This window comes from Cydia pomonella, chromosome 28 (genome assembly GCF_033807575.1).
Source record: "Cydia pomonella isolate Wapato2018A chromosome 28, ilCydPomo1, whole genome shotgun sequence".
Lineage (NCBI taxonomy): Eukaryota > Metazoa > Arthropoda > Insecta > Lepidoptera > Tortricidae > Cydia > Cydia pomonella.
Window position 1 is genome coordinate 4,459,623 of NC_084730.1, and position 26,997 is coordinate 4,486,619.

Sequence of the window (26,997 nt, forward strand, 5' to 3'; positions counted from 1 at the left end):
TGACGCGTTGGAGGTGGACCGTCGAGGAAGAGGAGTGTCGGTATTGCGGTGAGCCGTTCTCCCTATCCTCGACGGCCGAGGTGGGATCGCAGGGGAAGAGGCGTGATGGTATCACGATGCGCCACTCTCCCTATCCCCTGCGACCTTGGCGGGGCCGTTCCGCAGTAGCGGCGTTGGTGGGGCTGCAGAGGAAGAGGAGTGTCGGTATTACGGTGTGCCGTTCTCCCTGTCCTCTGCAGCCGAGTTGTGGTTTGCGGCAGAACCATGGACCTCATCTGCCGCCGGGCGCTGGAAGTTTTCTGGCGCCCGTGGCCTCCTTTTGTGGCGGGCTCGGGGGGGTCCGCTACACTGCAGGACGGAGGCCGAGGAGGAAGGCGCGTCGAACCATCTGACGCGCCTAGCGTGAAGGGCCTTCGGGCATTTGCGAGGGAGTCGCTCGCGGGCTGCTGCCGCCGGTGGGGTCGCCGATGAGTGCGCAAGCGTTCCCGTAACCCCACCAATAAGGCGGCGAGGTGGCATATGGGGGTTTTTTAGTGGGTATACCGTCGGCCTCATTAGCCTGGACGGAAGTCCCACATAACCACTCGGGTCGCCCCCCGCACCCGGGTGGTATGCGGAATGCATTTTCCCCCCTAGGAAAAAAAAAACAAAGGGTGAGAATATCTCAGGACTGGGGCAAGTGGCGTACTAGAAGAGAGTTATATGCTCAGCACTGGGCGATAAAGGGCTGATATGATGATAAGTAAACAACACTATGAGTAGGGTCTAGTGTTATTTGGCTGCGGTTTTCTGTAAGTTGGAGGTACTTCCCCAGTTGGGCTCTGCTCTAGATCTGGAATGACATCCGCTGTGCTGTGCACAAAGCGAGATGATATTCACAATGCCCAAACCTCTCTTTTGGACGTAGTTTAAGGACGTACCCGGGTCTGGGTCCGGGTCAATTATATATATCGTTGTCTAAATACCCTCAACACAAGCCTTAATGAGCTATGGTACTAACATTTTTTTAATGAATCTTGAATGTTCAGAAATATTTAAAATAAAAATTATAATAAACGTAAAAAATATTTTTTATTTTTTTTATTTTTTAAGGCGCTGCCTTGTGACTTTTGATTCTCTTGAAGTATACTTTTGTTTTTTAATCTCGATTCGGGAAATAATTATCGATGGAACAACACTAGAGCAGCGATGCTGAAAATTAATAGAAAACTTTGGACAGTTTCGAGAGGCATGTTTTTGATTTCATTATAAAGGGTACATTATGAAGTTGCTTAGTACAAAATATTTAATTTAAAGGTTTAGGAAGCGAACGAGATATGTGAGGATCGTAGCAAAATTGAAAGACGTGGTCTCTGCCTACCCCTCCGGGAAATAGGCGTGATTATATGTATGTACCTATGTACGCTCATATAATAACCTATGTATGTCAAATTCGTTCACGTGCAGGTGGCGCATCTTTGGAATGAGGAAGTCCATTCCAAAGACTTCCAAAGAAAGAAATAATTAAATAAATAAATAAGTATGTTGTATCTCAATATAATAACTTACTGTTTTCAATAATAAATGACAAATGACATTCAAATTAAAACTTTTGAAACGAAGAGTCTGTATTTTAGACATACTTTTTTAATTTATTTGTTTTAAAAAATATTTTATTTTGGTAGGTAAGTACCTATATTTGCTAATGACTATTGTTTATTAAGATAATCAATCACAAATTCCCCCTACTTGGAATTGTAAACAATATTGCAGTGCCTAACAGAGTTCACAAAGACCTAGCTTATAAGTTTACCATCTGTACAACTACTTTGTGAATTTGCAATAAAATATTGAGTATGTAATTTTACAGGATTGCAGTAATTAATTGTACGTAACATTGCAAACCATACTGCAGGTCTGGAGGTCGCGGGTTCAAACCCCAGCTCGTACCAATGAGTTTTTCGGAACTTATGTACGAAATATCATTCGATATTTACCAGTCGCTTTTCGGTGAAGGAAAACATCGTGAGGAAACCGGACTAATCCCAACAAGGCCTAGTTTACTTTCTGGGTTGGAAGGTCAGATGGCAGTCGCTTTCGTAAAAACTAGTGCCTACGCAAAATCTTGGGATTAGTTGTCAAGCGGACCCCAGGCTCCCATGAGCCGTGGCAAAATGCCGGGACAACGCGAGGAAGAAAAAAAAAAAACTGCACACTGGTGAATGAAAAGATATATAATTAAACATTGATTTTGGTTACTCGTGTCTTTTTCAAGCTTTTAGTCACATTTGTTTTATATACTTAAGACAGTAGTGTAAAAATGTAAAAATAGTTTTAAGCGTAAACTTAAAAACCGCTATTTTGGATAACAATACGGTTGCCAAACATTTAATAAGCGGTATTGAGGATTTTTTTCTAGGGCTCTATTACTCGTACTTCAGCCATTAGAATCCTGATTTTTTGACTTTTGCTTGTTAGAAAAATATCACGAACATAGGTCTAAAAGGCACTTTAAATATTTGTAACAATTTGTGCATAAATTGTTACAAATATTTAAAGTGCGGAATATCGAAAAAAAACGCTTCTTAAAATGAGCAAGTTTTGAAATTTATTTTTGAGTGAACTCGGCGATAACTTTTTTTCTTTAAAACTTACAACAAATTAAAATTCAAAAACATGATACCCCGCGGTCCCGAGCACGCACATCCATCTCGCTCTCGGTTACGCTCAGTGAGAGAGAGAAGAACATGTACCTAAGTCTTGGAGGATTTAACAACCGGAGTCGCCTTTAAGAGCTTACCCCTCTGTCGAAAATCTCGGCCAATGGTCATATGTATTGTATAAACTGACGTTTATCTGACGTTTACACATTTGACTTGCCCCTCCTCCGCATAAATCTGCAGAATCTTTTGTACTGAAAATTACAGACAAGGCAAATCAATTGTTAAATTCTCGAAAACCTAAGGGGCCTTAAAGAAAATAATCATGATTTTCGAGTTCAATCATTAACATTACTCTCAACTTGCCCAAAATATCGAAATAACCAATACACCATACATAAGTTATATTCATTTATAATCCGGCGTACAAGTTCGCCCATTCAGTAAGTTTTAATGATTTATTGGAAGCGTACGAAATTGACTTGCTTGGAACAGGCAACAGTTATAACTTATTTTAGGCAGTCTTTTGTTTCTATTCAATCTGCCGATACAAGTAAATGTTCTAATTAATTAAGTTGTACTACCCACGAAACTATATCTATCAGGTGATCCGTCTGCTCGTTTGCCTCCTCTATCATAAAAAAGCGGCCAAGTGCGAGTCGGACTCGTGCATGAAGGGTTCCGTACAATTTAAGACGTATTAAAAAAATCTACTTACTAGATCTAGTTCAACATTTTACCACTTTGGACACACATTTTACCACTTTGGAAGTGTCTCTCGCGCAAACTATTCAGTTTAGAAAAAAATGATATTAGGAACCTAAATATCATTTTTGAAGACCTATCCATAGATACCCCACACGTATATGTTTGATGAATTTTTTTTTTTAAATTTTATGACGTATTAAAAAAAAAACTACTCACTAGATCTCGTTCAAACTAATTTTCGGTGGAAGTTTGTATGGTAATGTATATCATATATTTTTTTTAGATTTTTCATTCTGTTATTTTAGAAGTTACAGGGGGGGGGACACACTTTTTTTCACTTTGGAAGGTTCTCTCGCGCAAAATATTTACTTTAGAAATAAATTATATTAGAAACCTTAATATCATTTTTGAAGACCTATCCATAGATACCCCACACGCCCATACGTGTATACATATGATGAAAAAAATTTTTTTTTTTAAATTTCATGACGTATTAAAAAAAAAACTACTTACTAGATCTCGTTCAAACCAATTTTCGGTGGAAGTTTACATGGCAATGTATATCATATATTTTTTTTAGTTTTTTCATACTGTTATTTTAGAAGTTACGGGGGGGGGACACATTTTACCACTTTGGAAGTGTCTCTCGCGCAAACAATTCATTTTAGAAAAAAATGATATTAGAAACCTCAATATCATTTTTGAAGACCTATCCATAGATACCCCACACGTATGGGTTTGATGAAAAAAGATTTTTTGAGTTTCAGTTCTAAGTATGGGGAACCCCCAAAATTTATTGTTTTTTTTTTCTATTTTTGTGTGAAAATCTTAATGCGGTTCATAGAATACATCCACTTACTAAGTTTGAACACTTTGAACAGTACAGCTCTTATAGTTTCGGAAAAAAGTGGCTGTGACAGAATCGGACAGACAGACGGACATGACGAATCTATAAGGGTTCCGTTTTTTGCCATTTGGATACGGAACCCTAAAAACGCGGTAGTGTGTCCAGCCAAGTTCAAAGAAAAAGGAACTGGCGACGCAACCGAGGGTAATATTACACGAACCATTTCGACCTAGTTTTGACTCCTTCACAACTTTAAACCCATTTAACGCAAAAATATTTAATAACGTATTTTTGAGCCACTATCTTAAAGCATGGCATCACAAGTATAAATACTTCTAAAGTACCTAGTTTTTTAAAAGAGCTTTAAGTCTAGGTCAATAGTTTGGCCAATGGCTCCATTAAGCGACCGGAGCCTAGCTATGATAGTAACTGGACGAGATAGGCCGGATAGCTCAATTGCCTTCAAAATTAGGCCTAACAATAAACGGCCTAAGTGCATGGAGAATTTAAACGACTTAAGCCCTTTTTATATTGAGAAGCGTGATGTTCCCGATTATGCCTAACGGGTCAAGAGGAGACTAGCGCACAATTGTAGTATTTGTAATGTATTGAATTTTTACACATTTTAATCACGGGAAAATAGCACGAATAAACACATAGAAACTAGACTATATTTACGGGGGCAGACTCTAACCGAAACCTTTTAAACTTGGCTCCATAAGAAGGAAGAAAGGAAGATACAAATTTAAGTCAATACCGCCAAAAAAAGATTTTTTGTTTTTTTACTTTGTGTATGTTTTTATACATAATAAGTACATGTTCTTGGAAAATTTATGGGTTAATATCAATTGGTACATATTTTTTTTGTAAAAACTACTCTATTCAAAGTGTGCCTTGTCACTTTGATATTTTTCAATAAGGAAGTTTAGACTAGGTCCCATAGTGGCGACATCGCCTACAAAAAGGCGTTATGCACTGAAACACAATAAAAAAAAACGATTTTTTAAATTGGTATTAACTTTGTAACTAGGCGAATTAAGAAGTTTCTATGATATTTTTGTCTCTAAATACGATGCGGATTACTGTTAAATATTTCCGTTTCCTCGCGGGCACCGTATTTATATATAAAAGCTTATAAAAAAATACTAGTGATATTAGGGAACCGAGGGATCTGAGGAACAAAATTATTATGGAAGTATATTTTTAGAGTAATTCAGATAAAAGGTAAAAACCTCCGGAACGGCCATAGCCATATCTCCCGTCGCAAGTTCCGCGCGGCCCGCCATATCTTTGTTTCCTCCTAATTTCCTGGTTTTACCCCCCCCCCTCCCCCTCCCCCCTCTTAATGAAATGTGACATCACAAATAAAAATACTTTTAAAGTACGGCCACAGACTTTCATTTAGGGTTCAAGATAATTTGGTGGCAATACTAACGGCATGAAATTTCCAATTGGGTACTTGACACATGTTGAATATTATAACAAAATTTAGTTAAATGGATAGAAAATGAGCCATCTATTATAAAAAAGTGGAATATAAAAAATTATATTGAGATTATAAAAAAATACAAGGCTCCAAAGTCTCAAAAAAATTTTTTGTCGTTCAATAACAGAAAAGATAATGATACTATTCGATTCCTTACATTTTATTGAAAAATAAATTTTATAACAACTAAACACATAAACGCAATATTTCAGAATTAAAACGGCAATTTCTTTGATATCCATACATTTAGGACAGACTTATTTAATGTGACGTCACATTACATTGGTTATCATTTTGTTAGAGGCGTTTCAATCGTCGAGTGCGAGCGTCAGACTTTAACTCTCATTTCTGACCTTTGTTTTGCTTAAATGCCATGAGTCCTATATAGACATTTGATCCTCAGGAAAATCAAGATCGATTGACATTATTTACAAAAAACTGTCAAGTAGCCAATTTAAAGTAAATCCGAAATATGTCAACAATAAATGTCCAATATAAAGCAAACCCTAAATAGCTCAGCAATTAAAGTCCGTGACTGTACCTAGTATTTTAAACGAGTTCTAAGTCTAGGTCAATAGCTTGGCTAATGGCTCCATTAAGCGACCTGAGCCTAGCTATGATAATAACCGAGCGAGATAGGCCGGATAGCTCAGCCGTCGAAATTAGGCTTTACAATAAATGGCTTAAGTGCATACGGAATTGATACGACTTAAGCTCTTTTTATATTGAGGAGGTTCATGTTCCGGATTATGCATTACCTTCCGAGGACGGGTTTTGGAATAAACGGCTTAAGAGTCACACTAAATCTATGTGTAATCATTTCATTTCGTGATGCACATTTTATGATTTCCTCTTTTCTTGCTTTTGTTGTCTGTACATGTTCGTACATGTTTTGTGATCGTCACTAATAAATAACTTTTATCTTTTTTAGGGTTCCGTAGCCAAATGGCAAAAAACGGAACCCTTATAGATTCGTCATGTCCGTCTGTCTGTCCCATTCTGTCACAGCCACTTTTTTCCGAAACTATAAGAGCTATACTGTTCAAACTTAGTAAGTGGATGTATTCTATGAACCGCATTAAGATGTTCACACAAAAATAGAAAAAAAACAATAAATTTTGGGGGTTCCCCATACTTAGAACTGAAATTCAAAAAATCTTTTTTCATCAAACCCATACGTGTGGGGTATCTATGGATAGGTCTTCAAAAATGATATTTAGGTTCCTAATATCATTTTTTTCTAAACTGAATAGTTTGCGCGAGAGACACTTCTAAAGTGAAAAAATGTGTGTCCCCCCCCCCCTGTAACTTCTAAAATAACAGAATGAAAAATCTAAAAAAAATATATGATATACATTACCATGCAAACTTCCACCGAAAATTAGTTTGAACGAGATCTAGTGAGTAGTTTTTTTTTTAATACGTCATAAAATTAAAAAAAAAATTTTTTCATCAAACCCATACGTGTGGGGTATCTATGGATAGGTCTTCAAAAATGATATTTAGGTTTCTAATATCATTTTTTTATAAACTGAATAGTTTGCGCGAGAGACACTTCCAAAGTGGTAAAATGTGTGTCCAAAGTGGTAAAATGTTGAACAAGATCTAGCAAGTAGATTTTTTTTAATACGTCTCAAATGGTACGGAACCCTTCATGCGCGAGTCCGACTAGCACTTGGCCGCTTTTTTATTTTTATGTACTGTAAAACCACCCAACTATAGTCCAATACTGCAACTATGGTCCACAAGTTCAAAAGGAAATTAAGTATCTATACCAATGTTCCTTGTGGTTTACTCCTAGTTTTACCTTCCATTTACAAACATACTTTGCCTTAAAACTACAAAAATATAGTAAAATACACACGTGAACGAGAAAAATTGAGTTTATTTGTGGACCATAGTTGGGAGCTTTGGACAATAGTTGGGTGGTTTTACGGTACGTAGTCAACCAGTTTCGACACTGTCTACGTCTGTACATCCGCGGGTTAAGACGCGGACGGCTAGAAACGAGTGTTACGGGTTCGAATCTCGCCCGGTGACTAACTTTTGTTTTTTTTTTATATGTTCAAGTTTATATATAATTGTTTAATTTTTATTGTTTTAGACAAGTTTAATTTAGTAAAAAATTGAGCTATGTAGTAAGAGAAATTGACAATAGATGGCGTTACTCTGTGACAAGTGCTGTAAGGTTGAAATCGATTGTAAATAATAATAATTGTCAGTTCACATTTTACTTTTTAAGTTTATGTAGATTATCACCTATACACCATTTGCGCCATTACGCCTATACGCCATTGTTATAAGCGATCAAAGCTCGGTCGCCCAGGTACCAAATTATAAAAAAATTAAGTATTAACAGACATCCTTACGGAAATTGACTAAGCCCCACGTAAGCTCAAGAAGGCTGGTGTTGTGGGGACTCAGACAACTATATTACATAATATACAAAATACTTACATACATAAATAAAAAAGCGGCCAAGTGCGAGTCGGACTCGCGCATGAAGGGTTCCGTACCATTTGAGACGTATTAAAAAAAATCTACTTGCTAGATCTTGTTCAACATTTTACCACTTTGGACACACATTTTACCACTTTGGAAGTGTCTCTCGCGCAAACTATTCAGTTTATAAAAAAATGATATTAGAAACCTAAATATCATTTTTGAAGACCTATCCATAGATACCCCACACGTATGGGTTTGATGAAAAAAATTTTTTTTTAATTTTATGACGTATTAAAAAAAAAACTACTCACTAGATCTCGTTCAAACTAATTTTCGGTGGAAGTTTGCATGGTAATGTATATCATATATTTTTTTTAGATTTTTCATTCTGTTATTTTAGAAGTTACAGGGGGGGGACACACATTTTTTCACTTTAGAAGTGTCTCTCGCGCAAACTATTCAGTTTAGAAAAAAATGATATTAGGAACCTAAATATCATTTTTGAAGACCTATCCATAGATACCCCACACGTATGGGTTTGATGAAAAAAGATTTTTTGAATTTCAGTTCTAAGTATGGGGAACCCCCAAAATTTATTGTTTTTTTTCTATTTTTGTGTGAACATCTTAATGCGGTTCATAGAATACATCCACTTACTAAGTTTGAACAGTATAGCTCTTATAGTTTCGGAAAAAAGTGGCTGTGACAGAATCGGACAGACAGACGGACATGACGAATCTATAAGGGTTCCGTTTTTTGCCATTTGGCTACGGAACCCTAAAAACACCCATGACTCAGAAACCTGGTATTCGAACCCAGGACCATCGGCTTCATAGGCAGGGTTACTATCCACTAAGCCAGACCGGTCGTCAAAATTAAATTATTCCTTTCCAACGTTGCTAACGCTGTAGTCATTTAGAATTATAAATTAATCAGCAAACACATTCATTAACCAAGCTGCATGGTAATAGGTAGCTGCAACAACGCCTGCAATAATGTCGATAATTCCAGAGTGTACGGCGCTGGCCGAATTCCTAGCGCTTTTGTGAGGCCACAGTAAAATACAGAGCAGCATGGCAGAAAAAAAGCGATAAATAAACTGATTTCTGGTTATTTCCAAACCTCTCTTACAAACTAGTCAAGTTGGGTACGGCAGAAGAGGCATCAGAGCCAAGTGAATGCAGTAAAAAGAAGAGCGCTGAAAAGTGTGTGTGGTGTGTGATTACTAGATAGAATTAAGAACAGTGTGATAAGGGAAAAGTGTGGACTGAGATGTAGTGACAAACATTGAGAAAGGTATATTGAGATGGTTTTGACGCATGGAAAGAATGAGTGAAAGAAGCCTAACAAAGAGAGTATATTATAAGGGGGAAGTAGAAGAGGGAGCTGGAAGGGGTAGACATTGGCGGACTTGCTTAGATCAAATTGGAGAAATCCTGAAGAAAGGCCAGGTCAAGAGCACCCTCAACCGGCGAGCCTGTATGAGAAATGTTATGAAAGTGAAGGTAGCGAAAGAGGTATGTCAGAATCATAGCAAGTGGAAATCCGTGGTCTCTGCCTAACCCTCCGGGAAAAAGGCGTAATTATATGTATATGTATGTATGTCATAAGTCATAATACCTAAATAAAAATTGGGAATGGCATACTTTTTACATATCTAATATTCCTAGAAAAAAAAAGGGTAAAGTGGCATTGAAACATCTCGAAATTGAAATTATTTAATGATTAATTAATTAACATGGCGACCTCTTAATAATGTTACTGCTGTAAAAAATTATATATATAATATCTATATATATTGGATAAAATAAATTATTTCCCTTTCAACCATCCTAAATTCCTAAAGCTTATGTAGTAATTTAGAATTGAAAACCAATCAGCAAACACACTATACCCAACTGCTTATAGTCAATTGCAACAATACATTCCTACTCGTCTCTGAATATGGATTTTAAACGATTATGATACGAAATCCAACTTTACCTACTATAAAATTACTATGGTAATATGCGAGAAAGCTTCCAAGCGAGCTCAAAATTAGCCTCGCAATCTCGCTTGATAAGTAGAACAGAGCACCAATACTGACTACAATATCGTTTATGCCCGAGGTTCGGTACCGTCCGATTTTCGACTGGTTTTATCACCCACAGTCAAAATAGACACAGTATCGAAGTTATAATATAAATGATAATATGGTATCATGATCGCCCGTCTCGGTCGCTTTTCGTTTATTTCTGATTTCGTATTCGTCACTCGTTCTTCATTTGTCTCCTTCGTTCTTTGTCATAATCTTTTTTGGTCTATATCTGTATCTTGTCTCTCTCTTAACGAGTCTTGTTCGTTTTTCGTCACGGTCTATCTTGGTCTCATTCGTTGTTTGCCTTCCTCATTGTTCGTATCATTCGCAGGTTATCTTAAGTTACATTCGTTTTTCGTCACTCTTTTTTTGCCCTTATTTGCAATTAGTCTTGTTCTTTTTTGGACATATTTGCTACTCGTATATTTTCTATTTGGGATAATACAAAAGTCGCTGCATTTTAAAATCAAATTCAAAAAATAGATTCCTATTAAAAGTACGTTACTTTCAAAATACAACAAAAAATAGGTTCCGGCAAACCTTATTAAAAAAATAAAGTTTATCAGTAAAAATAAAGCTTAAGCACTTTTTATCTATTTATGATCTCTGGTGTTAGCATTATACGTTCTATACTAAATAAATAAATGAAATAAATACCTATTCTGAGACAATCTCACATAAATCGAATCAGTCCCACAGTAAGCTCAATAACAATAAGGCTCGTGTTGTGGTACTGTCTGCGGTATTTCCCGACCGATACGACCTTTAAACCATCAAGAAAAGAGCGTATTACCATCTCAAAGATCGACAACGCACTTATAACCCCTCTGGTGGTGGTCGTGGATGTCCGTGGGTGACGGTAATCGCTTACCATCAGGCGATCCGTCTTCTCGTTTGTTTCCTTTATCATAAAAAAACGTGATTACTTTTCATTTATACATAATAATGATGTAGGTACGAACGGATAGAATAACTTGCCAGCATTATTAATTATTATACTTTTACGTGGGTATTATAGGGAAATTCTCTTTTTAAAAAGTCTTTAAAGGTTATCCATCGCCATCCAACGCGGCAATGCTGCGAGCGTGATGGGCACCTTTGCATCGGGGGCGGCCCGGTAGCCAATAGGTAGGTACTTATTTTATACATATTTAGTTTATATTTATATTTAAGTTCTGATATTATATTTAGGTTTAGTTTTTAATTAGTTTTATGTTTAGATATATTTTAGTATGTATCTTCTTTGTTTTTGTTATATTATGTAATTTGTCACGTTTTTGTTTACGAATAATTGAATAAACGTTTTTCATTTATTAAAAAAAAATAGACCAGTAATTAAACTTTTTTTTATTTAGAAAACAAACAGCCTTTTACAAATATATTTAAAGTAAATGAACTAAAAATAAGCCTAAAGGTTCCTACATTACTAAGAAAACTATTACATAGAAATGTAAATTACGCAATTATAAATTACCGGTTTAGTTGTGTACTACATGCAAGTAAGGTAAGAAAACATACAAAAGTATGAAAAATATTACTGGAACCAAATTGATCAATTTCCAGAAAACAAAATTTGCCGAACTTTGTTCTTGAACTCGGACAAACTATGAACAAAAATATCTATATCATTAATAGATTCATTATACAAATAACAAGTGCGCCTAAAGAAAGAGCTTTTAGCATACTGTGTGCCACAGGAGGAAATAGAAAATGTGGGTTTAGAACGTGAGTGGAACCGAGAGATTTTGAAGTAAACGCTATCTAATAAAAGGTTAGAATCTATGTGATTTCTAATAATTTTAAATAAAAATAAAACATCTAGATATGCTCTTCTTTTCTCCAACGGAGGGAGACTATGTCTAGCTGCTGACGAAAAATAATCACAGTTATCGGTTCTGTAACCAAGGGACTTACAAAAAAAAATCTGAATCCTTTCAAGTCGTGACTTATGAATGCCAAAATGTGGGCTCCAAACAACACTGCCAAACTCCAAAATACTACGGACGAAAGAGTAATACAAAACTTTTAACGTGAATGTACTTTTGAATGATTTACTTAAACGCAAAATCATTCCTAATTTTTTATATGCTCTCGCCACAATATTATCTATGTGTTCAACAAAGGAGAGTTTAGCATCCAGAGTAATCCCTAAATCTCAGATCGACGACTCCCGTGAGACACTGCTACCAGCTAACTTATAATGGAAAGTTATAGGATTATGTTTACGGGAAATAGTGATAGTGTAGCATTTCTCAGCGTTTAGAATTAAGTGATTTCGCTGACAATAGTCCTCAATTTGTGACAAATCCGATTGTAACGCAACACAATCATCATAATTCCTACTAGTCTTATATATTTTTGTGTCATCTGCATAAAGTATGTGTGATGAAGACTGAAAGATAGTATCAATATCATTTACATATAAGACAAATAGAAAAGGCCCCAGGTGAGAGCCCTGGGGAACCCCTGAGGGAACGGGTAGAAACTTTGACCTATAGCCCTTGAGTGCAACCGCCTGACTTCTATTACTAATGTAAGACTTTAACCACCTAAAGAGGTCACCGTGTATACCGATCCTGAAAAGCTTCTGAAGTAAAATTGAATGATCTATTTTATCGAAGCATTTAGAGAAATCGGTATACACGGCATCCACTTGATAACCGGCATCCAAAGCATTGATAATATGGTCGGTATAGGTGACTAGCTTAGTGTCGACGCTTCTACCTTTGAAAAAACCATGTTGATGCACAGAAATGTGTCGAGAGACCACAGCAGTCATTTCATTCGTTACAATTTTTTCGAAAACCTTAGCGAATACGCAAAGTTTCGAGATTGGTCGATAAAGCTTAATATTATGTTTATCACCGCCTTTGTGCACCGGTGTAATGATAGCCTGCTTCCAGACGCTAGGGACAATACCTTCACTGAGAGACTTTCTGAAAAGTTTAGCCAAGGGAGCCGCCAGCTCAGCGTAAAGTTTAGAAACTAATAATGGATGAATGTTATCAAAACCTGCACCCTTATTAACACATAAGTTTTTTAAATGCTTGTATACTAAATCATCAGTAATATTAATACTAGAAATATCTACAGATGGGGACGAAGGCTGAGGAGAAGGAAGTCGTGATTGATTACAACCAGAGACAAAAATAGAACTTTTAAGAAAAAACATGTGTATTTTCGATGTTTCTGTGACATCTGTAAAATTTCTACTTAGTATTATATGTTTCCGACGTGCTTTATGAAATTCACTGGAATAGGTTTCAACATACGTAACACATATGTATTCCTTTTTTTTCTTCAATTATGGACAGTATAATAATACTATACATTTTAAGATCAAACCGAAATTTATGAAAAGTTAAACTTATTTAAGCAGCTCTATTATGACTCTTGTTTATAATAAAATGTTGCCAGATTTAAAATTGATGTTCTATACTTATTTTACTGCATTTGCTGTATTGTATACGTTCCATTATTGGTGTCACGTCCATTATAGGGGTGTTTAATGTACATTGGATAGTTTTAGTACTGACTATACAGTCACGTCCGAAAACATCGACATGATCGAAGTGCCAAAAATATGTAAACACGACTTTGTGGCCCATATATTAGGGTAGTGTCTACATCTTTTTGGTACTTTGTCCGTATCGATATTTTCAGACGTGACCGTACCTACAACCAAAACTGGACTGGACTGTTCAAAAGCTCAACGCCGAATAACTTTCGACAAAGGCGTGTTCGTCTTTTGTGCTCAGCTTTCCAGATATCTTCATCATGTGGTCTGGCAGACCGCCAGCTTGCCTTGCCATTTTAATACTACTTTGTATGTAGCTTGAGAAGTTAGTAACATTTAATTTAATAGAGAAAACTTAGTTAATATGGAACTTGAAGTAAATTTAACTTGTGCTGTTGCCTATTTGGCAAGGTAGACCGATGCAGAGAATATTCCTTCTGCATATAAATTACGGAATCAGATTCAGATATTTATTGGTAAAAGGGTCTAGCCACAATCCTATAGTGAAACTGCCCCTGGCTGAAATGTATACCTTTCTTAGAAGCGTTAATTGGTCTTATTATAAGATATCATTTTACAATATTTCAAGCCTGGAATCCCCTTGGTTTGGATAAAAAAACAAAAATATATAAAATCTTTTTTAATTTTTCTAAGCTAAACTTATGGTTAGATTTCTTTGAAATTCGGATTATACATGACACTAATAGCAATACATTTTCAAAAAAAAAATCAAGGTTATAACTTATTTACAAAGGCCTAAAAAAATATTTTTTTTGTTTAAATTTTTTTTTTAATTATTTACAAGAGGGCGACAACCTCAATTTTTAGGTATTTAATGCACAATACAATATTGTATGAAATATATTTTTTTCATAAAAATCCATTTGTGGCCACAAGGTAAAAATGTCTTACTAATGCAGGCCATTCGACTTAAGGCGTCTGTAGGTTACACATTGGGCCAACGTACTTGGCTCATTGTGTACTTCCGCCTTTACAACCATTTAGTAGGTATTAACGAGCAGCAGCTAGTCGAGCAGAAAAATTGTTTACACTAAGTATATATTTTTTAATGCAGTATTGCGTATTTCATAATAGGAATGTTTACGTAGTAGTTGTTTACGTACAGCAATGGTAGATTACATACCGAGGCCAATAAAATAACCATTAGTTTAGCTTAGAAAAATTAAAAAAGATTTTATATATTTTTGTTTTTTTTTATCCTAACCAAGGGGATTCCAGGCTTGAAATATTGTAAAATGATATCTTATAATAAGACCAATTAACGCTTCTAAGAAAGGTATACATTTCAGCCAGGGGCAGTGTCACTATAGGATTGTGGCTAGACCCTTTAGTATTTTACATGTCATTGAACAATATATAAATGGTAATAAATAAATAAATAAATATTATATGACATCCTTACACAGATTTACTAAGTCCCACGGTAAGCTCAAAAAGGCTTGTGTTGTGGGCACTCAGACAACGATATATATAATATATAATTACTTAAATACATAGAAAACACCCTCGACTCAGGAACAAATATTTTTGCTCATCACACAAATACATGCCCTTTCCGGGATTCGAACCCAGGACCATCGGCTTCATAGGCAGGGTACTAAGTCAGACAGGTCGTCATATATAATTAAAAAAATGGCCACTCCTATTGACAAAGTCATCTATCTTATACCACGCCAGTTCGATTAATTGTTCTGAGTTTTTTGCCGAGTGTTGTATCGGTTCATACAACTTCATTCAATCATTTCTGCAGGAAGCGAGTTGTACAGTTTTGCCCCAACAACAACGAGCGACTTTCTGGATTTTGCGAGTTGACATTGTTGGACCACCGTCTAGTTGTGTCTCCGTTGGGTGCTCCTATAGCTTGTAGCATAAGAGATGTAGTTATGTAAATTATCCCTCATGTACTTGCACGCAGTGAAGACATAGCCACTTAGAAGCGTGGATTTTTAATTTTGAATTTTCGCGTGATGGTTTTGACACTTTCCTAATAAGAGTAAGATTCTGAAACTAATTTAATTATAATTCACACTGTTTGATAATGACTGTGACGGCATTACCCGCTTTGGCAAGCATAAATACATCAATGTTCGGCTCTCGGCGATTAGTTCAGGGCTAAATACCAGCAGTTTAAGTGCATGCTGGGCTAAGTTGGGGAGTTGCAATCATTATTTAAATTTCACTTGTAAATCCTATTTCATTAAAAGGTTTCAAACAAAATTTATAATTAGTTTTTAACAAGAAACGTCTGCGAACCATGCTATTAAGCTTAGAATGTATTTAAAAGGGGAAAACCCATATGGGGGCAAATTTGCTGGCTATGGATGAGGTTTTGGTGGCTCAGATGGCAGAGCGCTGGAGTATCGATCCAGAGGCCGTGAGTTCAAGTCTAACACTATAATTTTTTTTTCCGCACCAGCTCGCAAAGGCTTTCTTTATTACTATTAGAAGTATTACTCGTAGAACAAATTAAATTATAATCAGAAAATATTTTAATTTGTATTAATTTCAGGTAGAAACATTACTAGGTATATAAATTATAAACTGAAATAAATGACATATACTAAGAAAAAGTGACCAAGGCCTTCAGTGCCCCAGGCTGGAATCGAACCAAAGTCCTCTGCTATCGCGGCAGGTGCCTGAGCCACTCGGCCACCGGGGTCACGGCAGCCGAGTGACTCAGGCACCTGCCGCGATAGTAGAGGACGCTGGCTTTCTTTATTTTTCAAAAACTGATGAGAAAGTTGCATTTTAATTACAAGAGCGGCAAAGTAATTTGATGCAGATCTTTAGTTGTTCTCTCGTGTGGGCTGGTAGAATTCATTGACATTTAAGTTATATGATTATGAATGATGAATATTAATGAACGTTCATTTAGATTTGATTTGTCTTTTCTCATGTTGGTGAGGTGTGGAGAGCGGTGGTGGACCAGTGGATATACCGGAGGTCGTCGGGTCAAATCCCGGCTCATACCAATCAGTTTTTCGAACTTTATGTAACTACGAAATATTATTTGATATTTACTACTAGCTTTTCGGTGAAGGAAACATCGTGAGAAAACATGCATACATCCGCGAAGAAATTCAAAGGTGTATATGAAATCTCCAACCCGCATTGTGCCAGTGTCCCAAGTCCTCTCGCGCATGAGAGAAGACCTGTATCCAGCAGTGGGACGTATATAGGCTGAATTATTACCGTAAAACCACCCAACTATAGTCCAATACTGCAACTATGGTCCACAAGTTCAAAAGGAAATTAAGTATCTATACCAATGTTCCTTGTGGTTTACTCCTAGTTTTACCTTCCATTTACAAACATACTTTGCCTTAGAACTACAAAAATATAGTAAAATACACACGTGAACGAGAAAAATTGAGTTTATTTGTGGACCATAGTTGGGAGCTTTGGACAATAGTTGGGTGGTTTTACGGTATTGGTATTATTATTTTCCTTATGTTGGTGTGGGGATACATGTTATAAATAACTATTTCATTATAATTCTTAAGCCTGCTGTAAATAAATAAGAAATCTTATAAAGCTCAGGGCCACTTACACGTTCCAGGGTTATCCAATTAATAAGTTAACCGTTTATACAGCAAATTTTAACCCTGTATAAATGGTTAATTCCAGTTAGTTGTCTAACCCTGAAACGCGCAAGTAGCTCTGAATATTAAATATACTTTACTAAATAGAAAAATTATCAAATCCTCTTCCTAATTTTCCTAAAAGTGATTTCATCAGATTGGAGCTTCATAGGACTTAAATACCGTGACCGAAGAACCAAAAGGTCTCAAGTCACCAACAGTTTTGTAGAAAAATGATCCTTCCAAAATATATCGTAAGGCTCAGATTAGAAAATTGGATGTTTTAGATGGAATGATTTAAGCATAAGGCGCGATACGTCATTGTTAGAAGAATGCTCTCAGCGATAGTTTAAGCATCATTTAGTGTCATGAGTTAATAGTTTCCTATGTATAGCTAAAAGATTTATACTTATTTATTTTATAATATCATGGAAGGGAGAGTTGAAGCAAAGAGGAAGAAGGGAAGACCAAGGAGACCATACATGAATCAAATAAATGAAAAACTCAACGTCGTGTCGTATCAGGCTGTCAAAGAGAAGGCAAAGGATTGCCAAATATGGAAATTGCTCCACTGACTTTTAAATAGGTATATGATGATTTCATAAATCATAATACCCATCACATCATTCATTCATAATGCTCATCATTCATTTTGACGACCGGTCTGGCCTATTGGGTAGTGACCCTGCCTACGAAGCTGATGGTCCCGGGTTCAAATCCTGGTAAGGGCATGTATTCGTGTGATATGTATTTAAGTACAGTGAAACCTGGATAATTGAGACTTCAAGGGACCTGCAAATTTGTCTCACTTAAAGAGGTATTCCACTTACCCAGGCTCTCAGTTAGCCAGGTATAAATAAATTTCAGTCTCATTTACAGAGGGTTCCATTAATAGAGGTGAGAATAGAGGTTATTTCAGTTATAGAGGTGGTTAGTAAGTTATTTTGTAAACATTATGTTGGTATGAGTTGTGATACTTTAACAACAAAAATAGGGTAAAAAAATCCTTGACCTTCAGAACATTGAGTGAACTTTTCAAGTTTATTTAAATTTATTTTGAATGATTCTACAAAGGATAGATTTAGTCACATTATAATAATAGAAAATAAATTTTTGGTTTTTCATGTCTCTTACCAAGATTTTAGCTTTCGTTTCTACAGTTTTAACCACTTAATGGAACTTGACGTCGTTTAAAAACACAATTAACCAAATGAGGAATTTGTGGTTAGAGTAAAAATTAATAGATAACGAGAATTAATCTGGAATAGTCCTAGTTATAGAGGTCATAGATTGACGTTATTTCAGATACAGAGGTCCGTTCCTATGACATTCTGAAAAAACCATTGAACTAAAGTATTCTTAGTGTTAAGGCATACCTAAACCGCATAGAAACTGGCGGCGGCCTGTGACCTTCAGCCTGGCCGCGCCTAGCGACCCGTGCGCTCATCCCCGGCTGCAATGCACCTACGTCACATACATGTTATCGCGTCATGTCACCAGCAGCCAATGAGAGGCATCCATCGCGTATATGTCGTGATCGGCAGCCAATGGTGTAGAGGCTCGTCATCCCTGCGCGCACCAATGAAGACAGAGAATGACACTCACATTTCGATCTCTCACCGAACTACCACGTAGCTTATACGTACCTTTTTGTTTTGCTCATTTTTATGTAACGTTAATTAATCAAAAACCATGTAGAAAATCCCGAATTATATAATTAATTCGAAGAACCCGCTGCCTTCGTCATTTCTACAACCTGCCATCCACATCAGCGCAAATCCTGGCCATCAGCCCCAACGTATGTCTATACGCGCAGACATAAATTTTGGTCCTTCGAACCGGATATCAACCAGCCTTGGATACACGGATTGGATGTGAGAACGCATCGGCAGAGTGCTGTAACGACCTGAGTCATCGGCAGCGGTGAAGATCTTCGGTGAGACGAGCCAGCTTACCTTTCCTACCTTTCCCTTTTACGCTTGCGTCATACCGTGCTTTTCTCAATTCCAGTGCTTGTGCTTTCGTTGTGACCCTATCGCACGTCGTCGAGTCGACCTTCGCAAAAGTCTGCAAGCAGCCCGCATCAGCTTTACCGCTAGCTGCCTTGCTGTGCTCGACCGTGGTGGTGATTGCAACTGTGAGTACTTGGCGCCTGCCTTTATTCGATTCGCAAAATGACTGGCAAAGATGATCTTGTGTTTCACGCCGCGTTAGGTCCTAATCAAGAAACGGACTTGGAAAAGATAAAACATTTAAGCCGTAGGCGAGGTTCCGTAAAATGTAGGCTAACTAATTTCAAAAAGTTTGTCAAAACGTTTGAGGGTTTAATTTTGTCCGATACCCAGCGCACAGAGCTTAATTTACGCATGCAGGGAGCTCGGGGTATTTTCGATGATTTTACTGAAATTAATAATCAGCTAGAAATTTTAATTCCCGATAGCGAAATGGACTCACTTTTTCAAGCCAGAGAGGCATTCGAAAGCGAATATTACGCGATTTTGGCTGAAACTCAATGTATGGTGAAATGCTCGGAGAAAGCTAACGAACCTAAAGTGCAAGCTTCGAATAATTTAGCCCAAACAGTTCGGCTCCCCGTCATTTCTTTGCCAACTTTCGACGGATCTTATGAACACTGGTTACAATTCCGTGACACATTTGCGTCCTTAGTGCATAACTCGCAAGAAATAACCAGCATTCAAAAGTTCCATTATTTAAAGTCATCGCTAAAGGGTAATGCGCTTCTTGTTATCGATTCACTTGAGTTTTCGGCAGATAATTACACGATTGCTTGGGAATTGCTATTGAACCGGTATGACAATAGTAGATTGCTAGTACACAATCACGTAAAGGCCTTATTTTCTATACAATCGCTTAACAAAGAATCGCCGGCACTGTTAAGAAAGTTATTAGATACAGTTTTAAAGAATTTACGCGCTTTAAAACTGCTCGGTGAGCCCACAGAAAGTTGGGATACACTAATTATTTATTTAGTTGTTTCTAAATTAGATTCCACCACCGAACGTGAGTGGGAGCAATATAAAAGCACTTTATTACCAGTGTCGAACGAAAACAAAGCCGCGCTTAAGGTAGATGATTTGCTTAAATTCATTCGCGACCGCGCCGATATGTTAGAAACCTTATCGGTTACGCACAGCCGGTCTAACACTAATAGCACTTATCCGCAGCATGATGCTAAAAAATCATACACTCATAACGCGCACACGGCTCCAAAGGTTCACTGCAATATTGTTACCGAAATGTCCGTCGACAAATCTCACTCCAAACAAACACCAAACAAAAAATTATGTTTTATGTGCAACGGTAAACATCCTTTGTACTCGTGTCAAGCATTTATTGACTTAACTTTGCAAGATAAATTAAAGTTAGTTCGCGATAAAAGTTTGTGTGAGGATTGTTTACGAACAGGACATGCATCCAGTGAATGTCGATATGGCCCGTGTAGAAAGTGTAACAAAAAACACAATTCCATAATTCACGAGGACGAGAAGGAAGGTGCCAGTGACAAGCGCTCCGTAGCATTGCTGGCAACAGACAACGCATCAAGGTCGCCCTCCTCCTCCTCCTCGATCACTGATAATAATATCGCACACGCACAACACGTATTGCAGGTATCGAACGCACACATAGACGAAGACGTATACGCGCGATTGTCTTCGAGGCGACCTGTAATGTTAGCAACTGCCCTAGTCGAAATTCCAGATAATTACGGTAATTATCATAAAACGCGAGTGATTCTCGACAATGGGAGCGAAGGTTGTCTAATTACCGAAGCGTTGTGTGACAAATTAAATCCGCAATCGTTACAGTCCACTGAAGAATTAAACGGTATCATGAATTTAGCTACACATAGTTCGCGAGTATGTGAAATCGAAATAAATTCACTTGTTACCAATTTCAAGGCGCGATTACAATGTAGGGTTTTACCGCAATTAACCTCATCATTGCCTACGTTTCCGAGCAAACGTAATCAATTCCGCATTCCAGATAACGTACGTCTGGCAGATCCTAACTTTTATGAAAGTCAACCCGTTGAGTTACTTATAGGAGCTGACCTATTTTGGGAGCTCCTCGAAGGTCAAGTTGAGATAACGCGCTTAACAAACGGGGCATTTTTAGTAAACACTAAGTTAGGATGGATTGTTTCCGGACCTGTTTCCTCTAATACGCGCAACACGAAGCCTATCAATTGTAATTTTACGCAATCTCTTGACATGCCATCATTAGATAATCAATTACGTAGGTTTTGGGAAATAGAGGAGGTGCAGGCAAACAACAAATCGCACGATTCGCACAGCGAAGAGGAAATTGCATGCGAAGACCATTTTGTCAAAACGACCACCCGTCTCGAGGATGGTAGGTTTTGCGTGCAACTTCCTCTCAAAGAACCTCCCGAATCTCTCGGTGACTCATTCGCGCAAGCAAAAAGACGCTTTATGTCGTTAGAAAAACGTCTCAGTCGCGATCCTACATATAAAGGCATGTACAGCGACTTTATAAAAGAGTATCTCGCGTTAGGTCATATGAAACGAGTATATACCTACGGAACCCCTAACTACTTTCTGGCCCACCATGGAATTTATCGTGAACATGCACAAAAAACACGTCTTAGAGTCGTTTACGACGCTAGCGCCCCCACGACCAGTGGCAAGTCGCTGAACGACATACAACGCGTAGGTGCACCTATTCAAGGCGATTTGATTGCCATATTGCTGAGATTCCGCGAAAATAGGTTTGTTGCATGCGCCGACATAGAAAAACATTATAGACAAGTTTTAATTGACGAATCTCAACGCGACTTACAACTTATTTTATGGCGCGATAATCCATGCGACGACCTTGACATATATCAGCTGAGTACCGTTACATACGGCACGGCGGCCGCTGCCTTCCTCAGTTGCAGGTGTCTCAAACAGTTGGCGCTAGAATGTAATGACCCCGAAGTAGCTAGAACGATTAGAGACGATTTTTACGTAGACGATTTGATCTCTGGATCGTCTACAATTCCCGAATTGCTACGAATTTGTGACGAAACCGCGAAAGTTTTAAGTTCTGGTTGCTTCCCATTACGAAAATGGGTTTTTAACTTCGATTGTACCGATCAACGTTATAATGATGATACATCAAAGGAATTATCATTAGGCGAACACGCGCATAGTAAGACTTTAGGTCTCGGTTGGTACAACAAAAGTGACGAATTGTTCTATCATACGCGACACGAGTCAAATCCTAAACCTGTCACAAAACGCATAATATTATCCACGGCATCACAGGTTTTTGATCCGCTCGGATTATTAAGTCCGATGATAATTATCGCTAAATGTTTATTACAACGGTTGTTTTTATTAAAGGTGGATTGGGACGCAGCGGTTCCCGATGACGTCACGCAAGCCTGGCACCGCTTTGTAAACAATCTAGCTATTTTACCTAGCATTCGCATACCACGCCATGTTATGTGCAATGACCATATATGTATAGAATTGCATATATTTTCAGACGCAAGCCAATTAGCTTATGGCACTTGCGCCTATGTACGAACGATTGATGATAAATCAGCTGTTACCGTCCGGTTGCTATGCTCAAAAAGTAAAGTGGCCCCAATTTCGCCTCCGTTGAGTACGCCTCGATTGGAAATGTCCGCGTGTTTATTGGGCGCTAAATTATATAATAAAATAAAAGAATCGTTCCGCGCAAAATTCAACCGAGTAATATTTTATACCGATTCAACAATTGCTTTAAGTTGGCTCCGAATGCAGCCTAATTTACTAAAACCTTTCGTTCAAAATAGGGTTGCAGAAATCCACGAAATAACGAAAGAACATTCGTGGCATCACGTTAGCGGCAAGTGCAACCCGGCCGATTTGGTTTCTAGGGGAGTACAGTTGGACGCACTTCGCACCTCCAGTCTCTGGTGGACCGGTCCCGACTTCCTTCATGACATTAATTATAATGCTCAGAGTGTCGATCCGTCATTGTTGCTAGACGAGTCCCAGATACCCGAACGTAAAACTAATCCTATGACTAGTCTGGTATGCAACGACAATAACAATAATAACCTATTTACATTCGACAGGTTTTCTCAGTTCAACCGTATGCAACGCGCGGCCGCATATGTGCTTCGCTTCATTCATAACGCGCGCAATAAAGATGCACGTCGAACCGGTGCGCTCACTGTAGATGAACTGAGGGAATCTGAAATATTACTCTCGCGCTTATCGCAATTGGAGTCATTATCGGATGTTCACAATGTATTGACAAAGAACAAATGTATCGCAAAGGGTTTCTTAGCCAAATTAAATTTGTTCATTGACAATAACAAGGTAATTAGAGTCGGAGGACGGCTTACAAATTCTTCTAGGTTTGATTACGATAAGAAACACCCGATATTACTTTCTAGTAAGCACCATTTTACTGTTTTATTGTTCCGATATGAACACAAAAGATTATTGCACGCAGGACCGCAGCATATATTGTTCTCGCTTCGCGAGGCCTGGTGGCCTGTAAGCGGTAGGAATTTAGCTAGGAAAGTGGTACACAGCTGTGTTGTTTGCGTTCGTTTTAAGGGTAAAACGCTAACTCCTATTATGGGTAATTTACCTTCAGAGCGATTAGAACCCGGGTTCGCGTTTGTCAATTGCGCTGTGGACTACGGGGGTCCATTCTACATTTTAAACCGCAAAGGTCGGGGAGCCACAACTGTTAAGGCGTATTTATGTATATTTATATGCTTTGCTACACGCGCAGTTCATTTAGAGTTGGTTACCGATCTCTCTTCAGATGCTTACCTACTGGCGTTGAAAAGGTTCATTTCGCGTCGTGGTAAACCTTCAAAAATATATTCAGATAACGGACGGAACTTTGTAGGTCTTATGAATGATTTTGCAAAGTTTTTAAAATCATGTTCAGGCGAAATAAAAGAATACGCGAATTCTCATAAAATTGAATTTATTATGACACCACCTTATGCTAGTCATTTTGCCGGTCTGGTTGAGGCTGGTGTTAAGAGTTGCAAGCATCACTTGCGACGCGTGATAGGTGATGTTAAGCTAACTTACGAACAGTTTAGCACGATTTTGACTCAATGCGAAGCTATCCTGAATTCCAGGCCTTTGAGTCCTTTGTCCTCAGACCCGCAAGACTACACCCCTTTAACCCCTGCTCACTTCCTCGTTGGACGTCCGCTGACAGCTCCTGCGTGCGCTGACCTCAACGACGCTCCCGTACACCGTCTGACACGATACCAGCGAGTGGAGCAAATGCGACAACATTTCTGGGCCAGGTGGTCGAAGGAGTTCATATCCGAGCTGCAGGTCAGAACAAAGTGGACGAGGAATATGGACGACCTCAAGGTGGACACTCTCGTCTTGATCAAGGAGGACCATGCTCCGCCCCTCAAATGGAGCTTAGGGCGAATCACCAAGACTTTCCCGGGTAAAGACGGCGTCTCCCGAGTGGCCGATATCCGCACATCCCGCGGCACTGTACGTCGAGCCTTTTCGAAGATCTGCCCGCTACCTACGCATGATGACTAACTTCACCGTCTCATTGGAAGTTGACTCTTCCAAGGCCGGGAGCTTATGTTAAGGCATACCTAAACCGCATAGAAACTGGCGGCGGCCTGTGACCTTCAGCCTGGCCGCGCCTAGCGACCCGTGCGCTCATCCCCGGCTGCAATGCACCTACGTCACATACATGTTATCGCGTCATGTCACCAGCAGCCAATGAGAGGCATCCATCGCGTATATGTCGTGATCGGCAGCCAATGGTGTAGAGGCTCGTCATCCCTGCGCGCACCAATGAAGACAGAGAATGACACTCACATTTCGATCTCTCACCGAACTACCACGTAGCTTATACGTACCTTTTTGTTTTGCTCATTTTTATGTAACGTTAATTAATCAAAAACCATGTAGAAAATCCCGAATTATATAATTAATTCGAAGAACCCGCTGCCTTCGTCATTTCTACAACCTGCCATCCACATCAGCGCAAATCCTGGCCATCAGCCCCAACGTATGTCTATACGCGCAGACACTTAGTAACAGAGGTAAATAGGTACACTCTTTGTCTCAATTATAGAGGTAAATGTGACTATAAAATTCAAAATACTAATCTCAGTTATAGAGGTTTGTTACGTCCCACTAACAGAGGTAATTCAGTGCTAAAGTGTTGGGACCGCACCATGAGTCCCAGCTATGGAGGTTTCTCACTTACCCAGGTACCACTTAACCAAGTTTCACTGTACTTATAAATATTTATATATTATATATATCGTTGTCTAAGTACCCTCAACACAAGCCTTATTGAGCTTACTGTGGGACTTAGTCAATTTGTGGAATAAAATCCTATAATATTTATTATTATTTATAATAGTAAATTACATTTTACCAGTTTATGGGACACTTTTTTTCTCGTATTTGTAAACTAAAGAAAAGGACAGTGTACAAATTAAAATATAACTATAAAATAAAATAAAAAATACAATGTCATGCCAAAAATGTCCTACAATCATTTTGGAAAAGAGCTGATACTCTTCAAACTTCTGGATCGATTTTTATCAAACATAGCTGATAACCACCGCAAGTAAACTCGCTTTCACGTTAAAAAACATTGATAGAAATAGACATTGGCGTCGAACAAATAACACCCCTCTTTTGCGTCGGTAAAAATGGCCCAAACTGAGGCCGTACACTATTTGTGATATGTTTAGGGTTTCCTCGGAATGTTCGAGACGAAGGGTTGAATTAATGAATCTTTGGAAGATTCGCGTTAATCCGTGTTGAAATCCAAGGGTTCGGCTTGACAAGAAACGGACAGAAGGGTTACCAATTCTGTGTTAATGAGTTACTTCCTATTTTAGTTGCAACCATGGAGTAATAAGATTTTTGGAGCGGACATGTATTTATGTATAAATAATTATATAATAGTATTTTGTGCATCAGGTATATAATGAGGGTTCTTAATGGACTGAAGTGGAAATTCACGAATCAAATTAAAAATAAAATAACCTCCTGGCAACGAGGTATGGAGAGAAACATGTTAAAAATCGGAAAGATTAAAAAAATACGGCACTCTAACATATGAAAAGTTTCTGGAGTAATAGACGCCCTAGGCTATTAAAAAAAAATGGCGGTGGGCAGGTCACGTAGCCCGCATGAGTGACGGTCGCTGAACAAAGCTATGGTAAAGAAAACAAGGAAAACCAAGAGCCAGATGGGAAGACGATATCACACATACGGCTGGCAAACAATGGATGACACGAGCCAAAGATAGAGACCATTGGTCATCTCTGGAGGAGGCCTTTACCCTCAGTTAAGAGGGGTTCTCGCTTGACATCACTATTTATACTTTATTATTATATTTCTATTGACATTTCAATTATTATCTGTATTTTATTGACTTTATTATTGTATTATTTCCTTGTAAATTTTAATTGATATTTTTTATCTTTGAAATGATATGACATGAAAATATTCAATTTAATAAAATTAAATGTATTAAAAATAATGAGTAATTAATACCTACTAAGGAATTTATCGAATGATTGCATGATAGAATAGGGACATATTTATAGAAATGTATTATGACTTTACACGAAGCATGTCTTTTTGTGATAATAAATTTGTAATTTGATTCTGTATTTGCGAGAAATAAAAGT

The 26,997-nt window shown here is 37.9% G+C and overlaps 2 protein-coding genes across 3 annotated transcripts in view; one reads left to right on the forward strand and one right to left on the reverse strand.

Annotated features, from left to right (window-relative positions):
- Nucleotides 1-26,997, reverse strand: part of LOC133532942 (synaptotagmin-7-like) — a 940,830-nt gene that overhangs the window by 408,252 nt on the left and 505,581 nt on the right. The gene's annotated exons all lie outside the window — the stretch shown is intronic.
- On the forward strand, nucleotides 18,745-25,284 carry LOC133532919 (uncharacterized). Its single transcript, XM_061871780.1, has 2 exons — nucleotides 18,745-22,360; nucleotides 22,526-25,284. Exons 1-2 carry the CDS (start codon nucleotides 19,496-19,498, stop codon nucleotides 24,869-24,871), a joined length of 5,211 nt encoding a protein of 1,736 aa, XP_061727764.1. The 5' UTR covers nucleotides 18,745-19,495; the 3' UTR covers nucleotides 24,872-25,284.